At 37.4% G+C, this 14742-nt stretch overlaps 1 protein-coding gene across 1 annotated transcript in view; it reads right to left on the bottom strand.

Moving 5' to 3' along the window:
• The window catches only part of ATR (ATR serine/threonine kinase), a 71189-nt gene that overhangs the window by 33715 nt on the left and 22732 nt on the right, over window positions 1-14742 (bottom strand). Inside the window, exons 16-28 of the mRNA XM_063442501.1 lie at window positions 13497-13682; window positions 12483-12575; window positions 9288-9418; window positions 8613-8756; window positions 8395-8488; window positions 8177-8302; window positions 7757-7963; window positions 7314-7427; window positions 6628-6743; window positions 2350-2470; window positions 1761-1898; window positions 1127-1331; window positions 301-482 (exon numbers count right to left, since the gene is read on the bottom strand). Of these exons, the coding sequence (XP_063298571.1) occupies window positions 301-482; window positions 1127-1331; window positions 1761-1898; window positions 2350-2470; window positions 6628-6743; window positions 7314-7427; window positions 7757-7963; window positions 8177-8302; window positions 8395-8488; window positions 8613-8756; window positions 9288-9418; window positions 12483-12575; window positions 13497-13682 (1857 nt within the window). The remainder of the gene's footprint in view (window positions 1-300; window positions 483-1126; window positions 1332-1760; window positions 1899-2349; window positions 2471-6627; window positions 6744-7313; window positions 7428-7756; window positions 7964-8176; window positions 8303-8394; window positions 8489-8612; window positions 8757-9287; window positions 9419-12482; window positions 12576-13496; window positions 13683-14742) is intronic.

The following is a 14742-nucleotide window of genomic DNA, read 5'->3' as shown; positions in this document are numbered from 1 at the left end:
GCATGTTTTTATCACCTAGTAGTGAACTGGTATTCACACCTCAAGCACGACTGGCTGCTTCTTTAGGTGTGAGGAGAAATATATAGGACAATTTATAATATGTAACAACCAACTACTTAAGGTATTTTACAGAGTTCTGCCCATTTAAAATGTTTGAAGATGGGATACCAAAAAAAAAAGAGACATCACTGACCAAATAGTTAAAAGATCTGGCTTATTAGATATATTTTACATCATGTTGATAATCACTGCAAAGAGAGCTATCAAGGTAAAGACTTGCTAAATCCTATAGTTGTATACCTGTAAGAAGCCAAGATGCTCTTGAATTTCCTGCTTTTTCTCCATGATGAAGGACTCAAAGTGCATCACTGCTCTCGTGTAAGCATTGGAACGAAAAGAAGCAATGGCCAAAGTGTCCTGGGGTATAAGCTCCAGGAATTTGGTCACATTCTGATACTCTTCGTGGTCCTCAGGAGTTACCGCTATGAATACAACATTTATATAAATATCATGCTAAATCCCTTTTGTGTCACTTTTCATGAGATTGTGAGTATATTTTCAGTAAGTACATGTCAGTAAGGTACAGCAACAGTCATTTTAACTTATTAGAAAAGAACCCTAAACTAAAACTGAGAAATAACCTATATCTATTGGTTCTGACTGGCCAGCCTAAATTCCCTATAATGTCCACCTTCAGCCCACATTTGGCAAAGCCGAACTCTGGGTGAAAAGAAAAAAAAAACAACACAACAGACTTCACCGTCAGAGTTAGGTTTTAATTCCTATTTGGGTTCATGAGTGTTTGCTAAAAAGACTAAAGACTCTGGGAGCTCAATAAAGACTCCATTTGGCTTTAGGGCACAGGAAATCCTTCTTCCTCCCACTAATTCTGCAGATGCAGATTGTTGAGTTGCTGGCTGTTTCAAATCCACAGACTTGGAAATTTTAAAATTGGTTTGTTTCAGAAGCAAATGGCAACGATGACCTCCAAAATCTCCCACTCTATTAGTATACCTTACTCAAAAATTTCTAAACACATGTTCATCATTCTTTTAATTTGCACAATTTTATTACACACTATTACTATAAAAGAAACATTTCCATTAAGTAAAAAAAAAGTACTGACTCTTTATTTCCATTCGACTCCCAGGTTTAGCCGTAGTTTTTTCAGCATTGAGCACCTGAAACTTCTGTCGAGCCCACTGAGTGAGATGATCCAACATTGAGAAGACAGTCTGGGTACTAAGCTGACTCAAATCTGAAGCATTGTCTTGTAAGCGCCGTACCCACGGGTCTTCATGCTTCAAAACTGCCATAATCTCGGCATACACCTGAAACAGAGCAATGAAAAGCTTGCTAAAATAATAACTTGCAATATCTTACAGGGCTGCCCTAAGGTATTATGGGGGTCAAAATGATTTACAATCTATGCCTAACCATGCCTTGACAACCTGCATAGGACATAAAACTAATTTAAATATGAAAGAAAGTAGAATTAACTATAGTTCCCTTATAGTTAGCAACTGGGTGGCGCAACAATCCCTCTTTAAAAATGTTGTTTTGGGGGTCAGACATTTCCTGTAAGCACATCTTGTAGACATAAGTTTGAACATCACAATGAACTTGTGTCAAATTCTCACAATTTAGCTGGCTTCTATGTGCAATTCTGAACTCTAAAACATTACAAATTGCCAAATACATATCACAGCTAATTACTTATACAGATCATCACCCAAACTTATTCTAAGACTGCGTGTTACCTCTTGCTGATCCTCTTTACTACATCCCAGCAGAACGTAGACAAAAATGTGTGGTAACAGGTAGATTGTAACCTTGAAGTCATGTTTCATCATTATACTGCAACAGTTGAAAACTCTCATTGCAAGCTCATGCCTGACCTAAATAGAGTAAAACATTTTACATCTTCCAAGTGTTAAAATATTATGTATTTTATTATTTATAATTTTGAGGAAATGGGTACACAGGATGGGATGATGGAGAAAATGTATCTCTTTTTGCTTTACTAAATGACTTAACTTGGCTACTCCACAGAAGTTTGAATTTCAGTAAAAATGTTATTCTTGGACTGTGGCATGTAGAGGCAGAAAATGAACCTCAAAAGGATGGATATCAATAAAGAAAAGAAAGTTTATTGTATAATATTTGGATTGCTGAGCATATAGTAAATATATGTATATATTATATATATATATTAAAATTCAACTACAGTAGCAAAGGTTGGATACAGCAAGTACAGAACCAGTGACTTAGGCCAATTACCAGTCACTAAAACAATGGGCCTAGCAGAGCGGTACAATATAGTTTTCTTTAGAGAATTCAATCTCTTACCTTAGTTATTAGATAACCAGCCCATGTTGCTGACCACTCTGCAAAATTATTACCAGATTTGCTTAAGTAAATGGGTTTCTTCATTTTAGACCAATTGACAGCCTTCCGTGAACTCTTGTATCTGTTAAGATTTAAAAAAAAAAAAAAATAATAATAATTTCTAACCATCCAACGTCAAGACTGCTTGTGGAATTATTCCCCTGTCCATTTCAGTGATGAATGCCATCATTCTCCCTGCATACTTTAGCTCAGCAACTCATATACTCCCAGCCTTGCTGACCAGTCTCCCCTATTAGTTTCCATATAATATCTTCCCCTCCCACTATAATATTTTTTTCCGGACATCCACTCCCTATTAAAATATCAACCTCCTCATTTTATGCGATTTATAGATTTAAATAGATTAGGTATTAAAATGACCCAAAAAGTACTGGGATAAAAAAAAGAAACTCTGTTTAGAACTTCCTGTGTTTACTGCAAATTCCTAAAACTTTCATATTCTGCAGTGAGGTCATTCCACAAGAGGTAGCTGAATCCTTCATCCAGTCCTGGCCCTATCATTACTTTCTAAGGGAGCACTGAGATTATCCCCAAAAAACATGGCATGTGCATAGTTTGAAAAAGTATGGCAAATCGCATTAGTGGAGGACTCTTTATGTTTTATCATTTCTTATGTTTAATGTATTGCAATAAATTCCTTTTATTTTAACTGTTGGATGTCAATGGAGGCTGCTGTGCTTTCTTGGTTAAATGGTTACAGATTGTAGGAATTAAGTCAACTATGCGATTTGTGTGTATTTGCTCTGAAAAGTGTGAGTAGGTCATCTTTCTGTTCCCACAAGCTTTTCTTTGGCTGTATACAGGCTTCACGATACTGGTTACTTTTATTCTTTGTGCAGCATTATACCATGATGTGGAGATATTAACACATCTGTAGTAATTTAGCAATAATTGTTTGCAATGCAGGAAATATCTGCAAACACTTTTGTGCCAGTGGGGAGTGATAACCTTGGCACACGCACTGGTGACAGACATATCCAGCTTCTACTCTTGCATGCAGTGCTGGGAGTGTGCCTGCAATGGGAAGATTGTATGTCCCCTTAGCTCCAGCCCGCCATGCCTTCCTGCATTTTCTATGAGGCTTTTTTTTTTTTTTTAATCCCTGCCACTGTCCATCACTCACTTCCACCCTCTTACCCCCTCCATCCCTTGCTCTGAGCCTGGAAAGTGGTCCAATCAAATGTTTCTCTATGAGCATTTAATTGATTCTGATAGGGAAGGAGTATTGCGGCATGACATTGAATCGTACAGGGAAGAATATCGCCCAGTGCTGGATTCCAAGTAACATGTTTATTTTACAGCTTTTGGCACTAAAAAAAAAAAGGGTGTCAACAAAGTCACTAGTGCCCATTATAATTAAACAAATATATATATATATTGAATAGGGTTAGAATAACGCTTTAATCATCACTGCAGTTGATAGAAGACACCTACACTCCAAATGAAAAGATTATTCCACCCATGCTGCAATCTTTGAGCTTATATTAGCTCTTTAAGGTGTGGGTATTTTGGGGGGTTGCCTTTTACTATTATTAACTATATAAACAGTATTATTCTATGATATTTGTGTCTTGTTAATATATACCAAATATATATCCCTAGAAACCCTAGAAACTTTTGGAAAGTCATAAATAAACTACAAACTCCCCCAATCCACTCCCAACCCTCCACTGTCAAAGTGGATAACCAAACCCTGCAACTTCCGTTAGATGTAGCAAATGCCTTTAACAATTATTTTGTCAGATGCTCTACTGCCCTGATTGCCAAGCTAATAAATGGCACGCATCCTGAAACTACAAATGTGGATCAGGTCTCACTAAATTTGCAAAGGCCCAATATAGACAAGTTCATTTTTAGACCTGTACCTGTTAGTGTCATTGAAAAACATCTTAATAATCTAAAAATGAAAAACCAGTCCGGACCTGACCAAATCCCAGCAATGCTGTTGAAGCTCAGTGCACCGGCAATTGCTAAACCTGTCACAATTCTAATTAATGAATCCTTGGTGTCTGGATACTTACCCAAACTTTGGAAGACTGCGAGAGTAGTGCCTATCCATAAAAGTGGTGACACTACTTTGGTTTCTAACTATCGCCCAATATCATTGCTCCCGGTATTGTCAAAAATCTTAGAAAAATGTGTCCATACGCAACTATGTGAGTATTACCAACAATCAAACTATCTGACCCCTGATCAATCGGGCTTTCGCCAGAATCACTCCACTACAACTGCCCTCTTAAAAGTTTGCAATGACATCCAAACTGGCATGGAACAAGGAGACCTAACTGGAGCTATTTTCCTTGATTTTGCAAAGGCCTTTGACACAGTAGACCACGACATTCTACTGCACAAACTCAAAAAGTCAGGTATTGGTGATCATTCGCTAAACTGGTTTCGATCGTATGTATCGGAACGCTTGCAATATGTGTCCATTTCTGACAGCGACTCCCTCCCTCTCCCAGTCACGTGTGGTGTTCCCCAAGGTTCCATTCTCGGCCCCCTACTATTTTCATTATTTATAAATGATCTGCCAAATGTCTGCAAATTCTCAAACATACACATGTACGCAGATGACACGGTAATCTATGCAAACAATTCCGATCTACCGCAGCTTGAGGCTGTGCTCCAAGACCAGTTTACAGAGGTAGAAAAGTGGATCGCAAAAAACAAACTCTTCCTGAACACTGACAAAACTGTCACAATGATCTTTGGGACAGTACCTAAATTACACAAATTACACAATTCCCACCTATCCATCAAAACCATTTCAAATGGCACACTGACCGCAGTCCACTCTTGCAAATACTTGGGTATGATGTTAGACCCCAATCTATCTTTTGGCCTGCACATAGAAAAGCTTGCATCTAAACTTTATCCAAAACTAGGTGCCCTGTACAGAAACAAATCCTGCCTAAGCCCTTCAGTAAAGGAAAAGATTGTACAGCAAATGCTGATGCCAATCATTGAGTATGGGGATGTAGTATATGCATCTGCATCGCAATCCCACATTAATAAACTCAACACATTGTATAAATCGTTCTGCCGATTTGTGCTACAATGTAATTACAGGACCCACCATTGTGACATGCTAAAAGAACTAAACTGGCTGTCGCTGGAATCCAGACGCACCCTTCATCTTTCCAGCCTTGTGTTTAAGAGCTTTTCGGGGAAACTCCCACCCTACCTGAACGCAATGCTTTCCCTGGCTGTTCCCACTTCCTATAACCTCCGATCCAGTGCCAACACTTTACTTAGTCTACCTCAATATAAAAAGAAAGCAGCCCGATCCTCCTTCTCCTACAGAGCACCGCATTTGTGGAACGACCTCCCGCACAAATTAAAATCTTCCCTAAGCTTAAAGTCCTTTAAGAGATCCCTCTCTACATACTTGAAAACAGAATGTACCTGTCATTGTTGATTATATATTTCCTACCTGTTCTATGTTAAATTTTGTATATATTGTATATTAATATTGTATTTGTATTTTATTGTACTCTAACTGTAACAATGCAATGATTTGTGGACCCAGGACATACTTGAAAACGAGAGAAATCTCTATGTATCTTTCCTGGTAAAATATTTTATAAATATATATATATAATGGGTAGACTATCAGACACGTATTTATAACCAGACAGAGGGATTGAGGGCCCTGCTCAATGAGCTTACATGCTAGAGGGAGTGGGGCATAGGGACACAAAAGGTAAGGGTAGGGTAGAAAAGTAGGTTGCCAGGATAGTAGTCACTGAGGGCTTAGTGTTTTATTTTGATGTCAGTTGCAGGAGAATCAGGGTGCGGGGAGGGAAAGCTGTTGACAGTTTAATTGATACGCTTTCCCAAAGAAGTAAGTTTTTAAAGATTTTGTGAAAAAGTGCAGACTGGGTGAGAGTCTAACAGAGAGGGGAAGAGCATTCAAATAGCGTTTTTTTTAATGGCTACATATATCCCCTCATATTTTGAGATGAACTACCCTTATGTATGTATACTGCATGTTGTCACGTGTTAATATAGTGGTATACTAGGCTCAATGTTACCTTGCATTTTCTTTGTTTCACTCTTTTATTTCTTTCTTTGTAACAAATGACCAGAAGTTCATTACAGAATCGGTTTCAATATATTGCTCAGAGAACACTCACTGGAATATGCCAAAGGATAATTTTAAACTTATATAGAAAGGCAGACATTTTCACTTGATGACATGTTCTTGTTGTGGTATACCTTGTATTGAGATGTGGTTCCAGAATTTCCTGAACATGTTCTGGGAATCGTCTCCAAAGCCTACGTCCTGGACAATCAGCCCTTCCATCTCTGCATTCATAGATTGACAGCAATTCCTGAGAGCATACATCACTAGTAAGAAGATCTTATTCAGTCAGTAGACTGCCTTTATATATTGACAGTAATTCCTGACATTTTATACCATTAATATTTAGATTTAAAAAAAAAAAAGCTCAGCTAGTAACTTGCACTCATAGATTGATGGTAGCTCATGCCATCATAACCCATTAGCAATTAAATGTTAAAAAACCTTAGAGATGTATTTATAGAGTGGATGCAGTTCTTGAGATCATGCACCTTTAGTGATTAGGTCAGTATCTGGAAATGGCTGTAATATGAACAAGTGTTGACATGAGAATTTCCGGATTAGATTTTTACAATTTACAGATAACCTTGGTTCAGAGACAACCACACTGTCATATATAAAGTAATAAAAGCATAGAGCTGTCTTTCAATAGAATGCAATTTTCTTTAATCAGTAAAACCTAGAATAACTTGTGCTTGTAGACAACAAAGCCCGAACACTACATGTTACAATCAAAGCATAGGACTAACGTAATTATTCAGATTGTTCTTGGATATCTCCACTTTTTTTTGCTTTAGTTCTTATTAAATCTTCCTTTTACCTGTATTGCATAAGCAGCAGAATCCTGAGCACGGACATTATCAGCATATGCCAAAAACGCTCTTGTTAACTCCGTAAGCAACTCATATGCAAAATTTGGATCTTCAACTCCAGTCTTGATTAAAAAAGAGAAAAGACAAACAAACAAACAAACATAAGTGCTTGGTTATGGAAGCACACTTTGAACCATGTCTGTTAATGGGTTCCACTGCCACATTACAACCACTGAGTGACTGTAATTTATCTGCATTCAACATTAATCTAAGAATTAATTTGTGTTCATTCATTCACACATGCATACGCATACATAAACCTTTAGTATGCAGTTTAAATATTGTTAAATAGAGCAAATGAGCCTACAGCCATACCAGTCTGAAAATGTTTGATCTTGTAAAAAGATAAAACATAAATACAATAATCTTAAATACTAAAGAAGTAACTTACAACAAATGTAAAACCCTTCCCTTGTGTATCACTGGATGAAAAGTCCAATCGGCCAGGATCTATGGCACCCAATTGTCCAAGGCATTCACCGCAGAGCAAGCGGGCCTGTGGGTTGGCATCCTGACAGCCAATTAACAGCACTGTTACCAACTGAGAGATGACTGGTTCCACTGTCTCGCTGTCTGTTGAATACTGTAACAATTTAGCCTGCAAACAAAGGTGAAACCCAGGGTATTACAAGTATTTAATGTCTTAAAGCTATCCAAAGATATCACGGTAAACTGTTAAAAGTGAGTATGTCTAGATGCAGGCTTTTGTCTTAGTTATATGGGACCATCTAGTACACTTGTTGCTTTATAAAGTAGAACAGGAACCTTGTAAGAGCAATACACGGTCTGCAGTCAATATTATTCTGCATACCTGGTTTTTATAGAGTGTTTCTTTTAAGCTAGTGAGAGCATGCACGCGCACATCCACATTTTCATGCTGAATTGCTCTGATAGAAAGCTGTAATGCTGTCTGAAGGTCAGTGCTTTTGTTGGTTTCCTGATGGAAATAATAAAAAAAAATAAGAAATGTTATGGAGTACTGACTTCGGTTAGAACCGATACCAACATGTGTCAAGTAAGATAACTCACTTTTCTATACTCCTGGAGAACCTTCTGGATTTCTTTCAGTTCCGGATGAGCGGGTAGAAAATATATTTCATGAAGGAAATCCTGAACGGCATGCCTATTAATGTGAGACATTAAACAATGATGGTGCATACTTTCTATTTTGGTCAGTTTCTGGATTAAATACATTTAGGCATACATTACAGATTCCACTATAAAATGGCTACAAAGCTCATATGTACCTGTTTTCCACTATCAAATAATGGAATATGGCCACCGTTTCCTTAGGTTGGATGTGGAGCAAAGGCAGTAATGCAACAATGATATGGCTGAGTAATGATCCAAGATAAGCTTGATCCAGACAACGGACAAACCAGTCCCAAGCTCTAAAGGACAACAGAAAAAAAGTACAAGTCTGTAATCTACAAGGTATAGATCATCATGTTAAGAAAAAGAATAGATGCCTATCAACCCTTTAGTTAATTCAGAATAAGAACAGAACTCGTCTAACAGTCAAAATAGATATTTAGTTATCTAGATTAATATAAATCCAATTAGATAGGTTGCAGTATCAGTATTGGGCTAGATATAAATGCAAAAGACAACGTATAGGATGGGGGTGCTTACTTCAAAAGTTGGCAACTATGGAAGAGTACGCCATATTTAAACTTTCCTATCAGAAATGTACCCAATAATTACCAAATGTTTAACAGAATCTTTTCAGGAACATGCACATGCATGCTTTAAACCAGCACATTGAGATGTTAAAATATCAGAGTCATAAATCATTATAAGGATATCCAATACAGCAAACTACCATAATTTAAAATCAACTCAGAATATGTTGTAAGCTTTCTTTTTTTCTTTTATAACTGACATTTCAAACAACATAGCCTAAAAACATGTTTTGTGTTTACTTGCAGCAAAGCCCTGGAAATTCTTCTTTATATCGGAGGCCGGTTCGTAGCGTGGTCATCATCTTTACTCTCACAGAACTAATGTGCTTTGGTCCCATGAGCTTCATTAAGGACACCAAACTGTTTAAAGCCTGATAATAAAATCAAAAACAAAATGAAAAAAAAATAACTTCATAATGTAAATCGCAACAAAATATCTAGAATGCTCAGGGACAAGAGTGAAAACTCTATGGGAATATACAATAAGGGGAACACATTATTTGATCCCCTGCTGATTTTGTACATTTTCCCACTGACAACGAAATGTTCAGTCTATAATTTTAATGGTAAGTGTATTTTAACAGTGAGATACAGAATAACAAAAAAATTCAGAAAAATACATGCCAAAAAAAGTTATAAATTGATTTGCATGTCAATGAGTGAAATACGTATTTGATTCTCTATCAATCAGCAAGAGTTCCCGCTTCCAAGTGACTTTTATACAGGTAACAAGTTAAGATTAAGAGCACTCTCTTAAAGGGTGTGCTCCTAATCTCAGCTCGTTATCTGTATAAAAGACACCTGTCCACAGAAGCAATCAATCAAATTCCAAACTCTGCACCAGGGCCAAAACCAAAAAGCTGTCCAGGGATGTCAGGGACAAGATTGTAGACCTACACAAGCCTGGAATGGGCTACAAGACCATCGCCAAGCAGTTGGTGCGATTATTCACAAATGGAAGAAACACAAAATAACTGTCAGTTCCATGCAAGATCTCACCTCGTGGAGTTTCAATGATCATGAGAATGGAGAGGAATCAGCCCAGAACTACACAGGAGGAGCTTGTTAATGATCTCAAGGCAGCTGGGACCATAGTCACCAAGAAAACAATTGGTAACACACTACACCGTGAAGGACTGAAATCCTGCAGCGCCTGCAAGGTCCCCCTGCTCAAGAAAGCACATGTACAGGCCTGTCTAAAGTGTGCCAATGAACATCTGAATGATTCAGAGGAGAACTGGGTGAAAGTGTTGTGGTCAGATGAGACCAATATCGAGCTCTTTGGCAGGAGGAGGAATGCTGCCTATGACCCCAAGAACACCATCCCCACCGTCAAACATGGAGGTGGAAACATGCTTTGGGGGTGTATTCCTGCTAAGGGGACAGGACAACTGCACCATATACCATCAAATCTTGGATGACAACCTCCTTCACTCAGCCAGGGCATTGAAAATGGGTCGTGGATGGGTATTCCAGCATGACAATGACCCAAAACACACAGCCAAGGTAAAAAAGGAGTGGCGCAAGGACATGGAAGCACATTAAGGTCCTGGAGTGGCCTAGCCAGTTTCCAGACCATAATCCCATAGAAAATCTGTGGAGAGAGCCAAAGGTTCGAGTTGCCAAACGTCAGCCTCGAAACCTTAATGACTTGGAGAGGATCTGCAAAGAGGAGTGAGACAAAATCCCTCCTGAGATGTGTGCAAACCTGGTGGCCAACTACAAGAAACGTCTGACATCTGTGATTGACAACAAGGGTTTTGCCACCAAGTACTAAGTCGAAGGGGTCAAGTACTTATTTCACTCATTGACATGCAAATCAATTTATAACTTTTTTGACGTGCATTTTTCTGGATTTTTGTTTTTGTTTTGTTATTCTGTCTCACACTGTTAAAATACACCTACCATTAAAATTATAGACTGATCATTTCTTTGTCAGTGGGCAAACGTTTAAAATCAGCAGTGGATCAAATACTTTTTTCCCTCACTGTTAGAGAATATTAATTTAAATCAGAAATTCTAATAAAACAGCACAAAAGGTGCATAAGAATATACTGTATGGCTTGCCATACATGACTATATAGCTGCTATTACAATGAATACCAAATATACAGTAGAAACAGTGCAATGTAATTGAAGTAATACATAGAGCATAAAACAGTCCATGTGAAAAGAAAATAAGTTCTGATTTCAGAAAGATTGTGAAATGTAAGTTCTAAGTCACATACACCTTTCTCTACGTGAGATAAATTTTGAGAAAAAGATAATTATTATATCTAGTCAGTTCTGATTGATGGGTATGAAGCAGAAAATTGCAGGTAACATTCCAATGTTTATAATAGCATTAAATTAACTGTAAGAACTACTTAAAGTTGAGAGAACGCAAGATTTTAAAAAACAATATGTATTAATCGCAGACTAGGATTTTAGGTTATCTGACTAAATGAGGTAGAAGAGATTATATGGAGAAAGTGAGTAGTTTCCAGCTCATTTGAGCATTTCCCATAAATATTAAAGGTAAATGATACCTGTAGAGGTAGATATATTGTTTTGCCACAAGATGGAGGTGTGGGACAGACACCAATTATATCAGAAATAACTGGCACAAGTCTTATTTAAGTATTTGTCAATAAAATTATCTACAAGCTATATCAACAACTTCAGAAGTAGTTATTCTATGTCAAGTAACCCTTGATTTATGAGAAGTTTAAAACAAGTTTTAAAACACATATTACCGGTTGGAGAGAAGATACTGCTTATGACATCTTTACAAACTCGGCTTTTGAGTACTGATCAGTTAGTTTCCCACTATACAAATGCTTTTTTTTTTTTTTTAGGTAGAAAAAAAAAGTTTTAAGAAACTTATTTTAAAGGAACACTATAGTGCTCGAATAAATGTTTAGGTGACTGACCCCCTTTTTTGCGGAGTTAAAAAGTAAGTTCATTCATGTTTTCTCCCTCGCCACCCTGGTCTTACGGCGGCTGGACCCACCTCCAAGGCTGAAATCATCAATCTTGATGATCTCAGCTAATTCAACTGGGAGACTATTTCACATGCGCAGCAAAACGCGGCACTGCGCCAATCAGCATCTCCTCATAAAGATGCAATGAATCTGGGGATCCTCCATAGTCCTCAGTGTTGTTCTCTCACACAGGCGCATGAGTACAACAGTGACCTGGTCTCCTAAGTATAGCTCACCTTCCCCTGCATTCTGTGGTCAATACACGCACAGCAAATAAATCACCGTTGGGGGTCATTGCAAATTATGCAAAGACCCCAAACGGTGACAGAGCCAAGGTCAAAAGACCCAAACTGAAAGTAAATTTTCTAGTACAACTAGGATGACCGTAAATTTTTAATTCACTTTGAAGTCCTGACAATTTTCATTTTAGTGAATCACCTTGTCAGCATTCTACTGATATTTGTAGACTTACCATCGTTTTGTCTTCAATGCCAATACTAGAACTCAGTAAGTGCATATTGAAGAAAGCTAAAATTCCCAAGAGTTTCGGTTGTAAATAGTCTGCCTGGAACAATGAGGAAACAATAAACAATCAGCATATTACTTTAAAAGATTTCAATCTACATTTCCTTCTCTTTTATTCCATTTCACATTGGTATCTTCTATCAAAATCATTTCACACACTCTGCTACCAAGTCTGCCACCACCTGGCTTATTATCTTTATACAAGGCTATGGGAAAAAATCAAATTGACATTTATTTTGGTGTTGAGGATCTGTATTGTTTTTCTTTGCCAGCTTGTGAAGTGAAACTACAGGCACTAAAACTAAGACAATGTTAATGTACTTCATAGCTTTTTAGTTTCTTAATATGCTGCAGTTATTTAAATAACCAAATATAGTTAGAGTTTGCAAAAATAATATAAATGTTTGCAGCATTCTACACTATTAGCCTCTTCTGTTTGCCACTTCCCTCTACTCAGCCAACCCAATTTTTTTTTGGCTGTGCACAAGTCAAGGATTCACCAAATATTTTAAAAGTAAGACAAACTAAAAAATGTTAGACATGCCAAAACTTGATTTATGTCAGAGAATAAGAGTGTGGGCCAGAGGTGGAGTGCACTTTATATTAGGGATCATGGAGTTATGGTATAGATCACATTGTTACCTTTAAGGATATGTTACTTCCATTTCAATGTGACACCAGGGTTAACACTAAGCTGTAAAGCATATTTTTTTCTATATATCAAGACAATTTTAAACATATGTATGAAACCAGGTACAGCAAGTTAATAATGATTTTTAATATACATCAATGCCGTTGGTGTTCCTGGAGTTTTCTATTAAAGAGTTGTACACATAAAATAAGTACAAATATACCATATATTAATTATCCCATACATTCATCATATCATAAAAGGACAAGTAACATTGAGGCATGCATGTCAAACATTTTAAACCAAAAACATAAACACTGATAATCTCACCATTATCTCAGGTTTAGTGATGTTCCTGGGTCCCTGGTATGGATCATCATTTGATGCGAAGGATGCTAAAATGGAGAGCCCATTGAAGACCTGCTGATAGTGCTCACCCAGTCGTAGAAGCAGTTCATTGTGCAGACCCTGGTAGTCCTGTCTCAGGAGACTTCCCAATTCAATTTCAGTTTCATTCTGTTCAGGGGATAAAGAAATCGGTCCAAAGTACAGCAGAAGTAATTTTGGCACAGATTTTATATTTTACTGTTACGGGCGGTCTAAGTCACATGTGCCCAGGGTGCAACAAAAAGTGCAAATATCTAAATTCGTGAAACACTGAAATCTTCAACCAAAATGATCAATCAAAACTGTGGTCAGTTGAACCATTGAGTAACACAATTTACAGGACTGTGTGAACAAGGAAAACAGCAATTATAGAGAACTCTTCTTTCTTGACTATATCCAATGACACAAAACAATGAATCAAAGACAAATCATCCCCACAAAGAACATATTAAATATGTATGTCAATAAGTCACAAATAAGCAAGACAATATGCCTTTTGCTTTACGCATAATGTTAAAGTTACATTACAGTCTCTTAAAATACTGCCTAGAAAGGATTTCTGCCTCTCCCGCTTTTAGCTGTAATATTTATTCTACTATTTAACACCATAATGTAGACACAATGATACTCTGCAGGGCTTAAATGACTCTGGAGACTTGGTTCGGTTGGACCTAGAGTCCATTTACACATTTGTTTGTTTGTTAGTATTTTTACAAACATTTACCTCTAGTTAAAGGGACACACCAGGCACCAATACAACTTCATCTAAATGAAGTTCTTAAGCTGCCAGAAGGCCCCCAGAGGCACTCTTACCTCAAGGAGTTAAACAGTTCTCGAACATTTTAACAAAGCTGCCTGCAGCTAAGATGTCCACTCCCCCAAGCGGCATCAGGCTTCAGAATTTTCAGGAAGTGTGGAGTGCCGCCTGGCAATGGCACAGCTGATTGGCTGATAGCTGGTGCTCTCCACCAATCAGTGGTTCCCCATTCACAAAACTGGCTTGCAAGGAAACATACCTTTTGAAGTTGATTAGGTGCGTAGAGTGTCCCTCTAAGTTATATAATGTTATTTTTTAAGAGAGAGTTTAAAAGAGAGAAGAGTGTTATTTATTAATGCTTTTGAGTGCAATATTACTATTACACTTACTGTTGGTTTTAACATACAACCCAATGAGATTCTAATTTTTTTT

Source organism: Pelobates fuscus, chromosome 2, assembly GCF_036172605.1.
Source record: "Pelobates fuscus isolate aPelFus1 chromosome 2, aPelFus1.pri, whole genome shotgun sequence".
Taxonomy (NCBI): Eukaryota; Metazoa; Chordata; class Amphibia; order Anura; family Pelobatidae; genus Pelobates; species Pelobates fuscus.
The sequence above is the reverse complement of the archived record's forward strand: the minus strand, read 5'-3'. Positions and strand labels throughout refer to the sequence as shown.